General features: G+C 38.2%; 1 protein-coding gene across 1 annotated transcript; it reads right to left on the bottom strand.

The window, feature by feature from the left end:
• Window positions 1-812: 812 nt before the first annotated feature.
• Window positions 813-1,127, bottom strand: LOC110275877 (uncharacterized mitochondrial protein AtMg00860-like). The gene has a single exon (XM_021132251.1). It carries the CDS (start codon window positions 1,125-1,127, stop codon window positions 813-815), a length of 315 nt encoding a protein of 104 aa, XP_020987910.1.
• Window positions 1,128-1,447: the final 320 nt, after the last annotated feature.

Here is a 1,447-nt window from a genome sequence, read left to right as displayed (position 1 = left end):
AATGGTATAAGGGGAATTAAAAATATATAATTTAAAGGTCTGTGAAGCAAGTTTTCAACCATAGAATAAAATTGGGAAGGGATTGTAAAATCATGCAAATCATATGAATAAGTGAGTGAAGGATTGATAAAAACCACCCAAATTAGTACAAGATAAACTATAAAATAGTGGTATATTAGTGTCGCTGCATCATTTTTCATTCTAGGCCACCAAAACATCGACTTTAGATCATTGTACATCTTTATGCTTCCCGAATGAATCGAACCTACTCCGATGGGCTTCTTTCAGGATGTCTTGCCACAAATTCCCAACATTCAGTACACAAATTCTCTAGATTCCGATGGGCTTCCCTGTTTCAAATACCGGTAATATCTTTTGTAATTCTTGATCATTTTGTTGAGCTTTCTCAATTTCAGCCTTAAAGCTACTCGAGATTCGTAATTGATTCAAACATACACCCCAACTATTTCTTTAACTCCTAGGCTCAGAATTTCAAGTTCCTTCAACAGTTGCTCCTCTTTAAGCATCATCCAAGCAGCACATAGTAATTTTTGACTCAAGGCTTCTGCCACCATGTTCGCTTTTTCCGGATGGTAACTCAGCTCAAAGTCGTAGTCCTTCAGTAACTCCATACACCTCCTCTGCCACATATTAAGCTCTTTCTTATCAAAGAGATATTTCAAACTCTTATGATCAGAGAAAACTTGAAATTTAACCCCATAAAGGTAATGCCTCTACACTTTTAGTGCAAACACAACTGCAGTAAGTTCCAAGTCGTGCGTTGGATAATTAACTTCGTGAGGTCTCAACTGTCATGAAGCATACACCACAACATTCTGGTGTTGCATCAGTACACACCCCAGACCCTTCAATGAAGTGTCACAATACACCTCAAATAGTTCATTTGGTTCGGGTAACACGAACATAGGTGCTGTAGTCAACTTCTGCTTCAAAGCTTGAAAGCTTTCTTCGCACTTAGACGTCCAAACGAATTGCGCATCTTTATGGGTTAACTTCATCATCGGCAAAGCTATTTGTGAGAAACCTTTGATGAACCCCCGATAATAACCAGCTAAACCCAGAAAACTTCTTATCTCTGTTACTGATGTCGGTCGCTCCCATTCCATTATTGCTTCTACCTTAGAAGGATCTACAACTATCCCTTATTTGCTTACTACATGGCCCAAAAACTTTACTTCGTCTTTCCATAACTCACACTTGGACAGTTTTGCGTAGAGTTTCCTTTTCTTCAGTAACTGTAACACAGTTCTCAAGTGTTCATCATGCTCTTCATCAGTCTTAGAATAAATGAGTATGTCATCAATGAAGACGACAATGAACTTATCCAAAAATGGAAGGAAAAATCTATTCATGCAGTTCATAAACACTGCAGGAGTGTTTGTTAACCCAAAGAACATTACGGTATACTCATAGTGACCGTAATGGG

The sequence above is a fragment of the Arachis duranensis genome, chromosome 1 (assembly GCF_000817695.3).
Source record: "Arachis duranensis cultivar V14167 chromosome 1, aradu.V14167.gnm2.J7QH, whole genome shotgun sequence".
NCBI lineage: Eukaryota > Viridiplantae > Streptophyta > Magnoliopsida > Fabales > Fabaceae > Arachis > Arachis duranensis.
The sequence above is the reverse complement of the archived record's forward strand: the minus strand, read 5'-3'. Positions and strand labels throughout refer to the sequence as shown.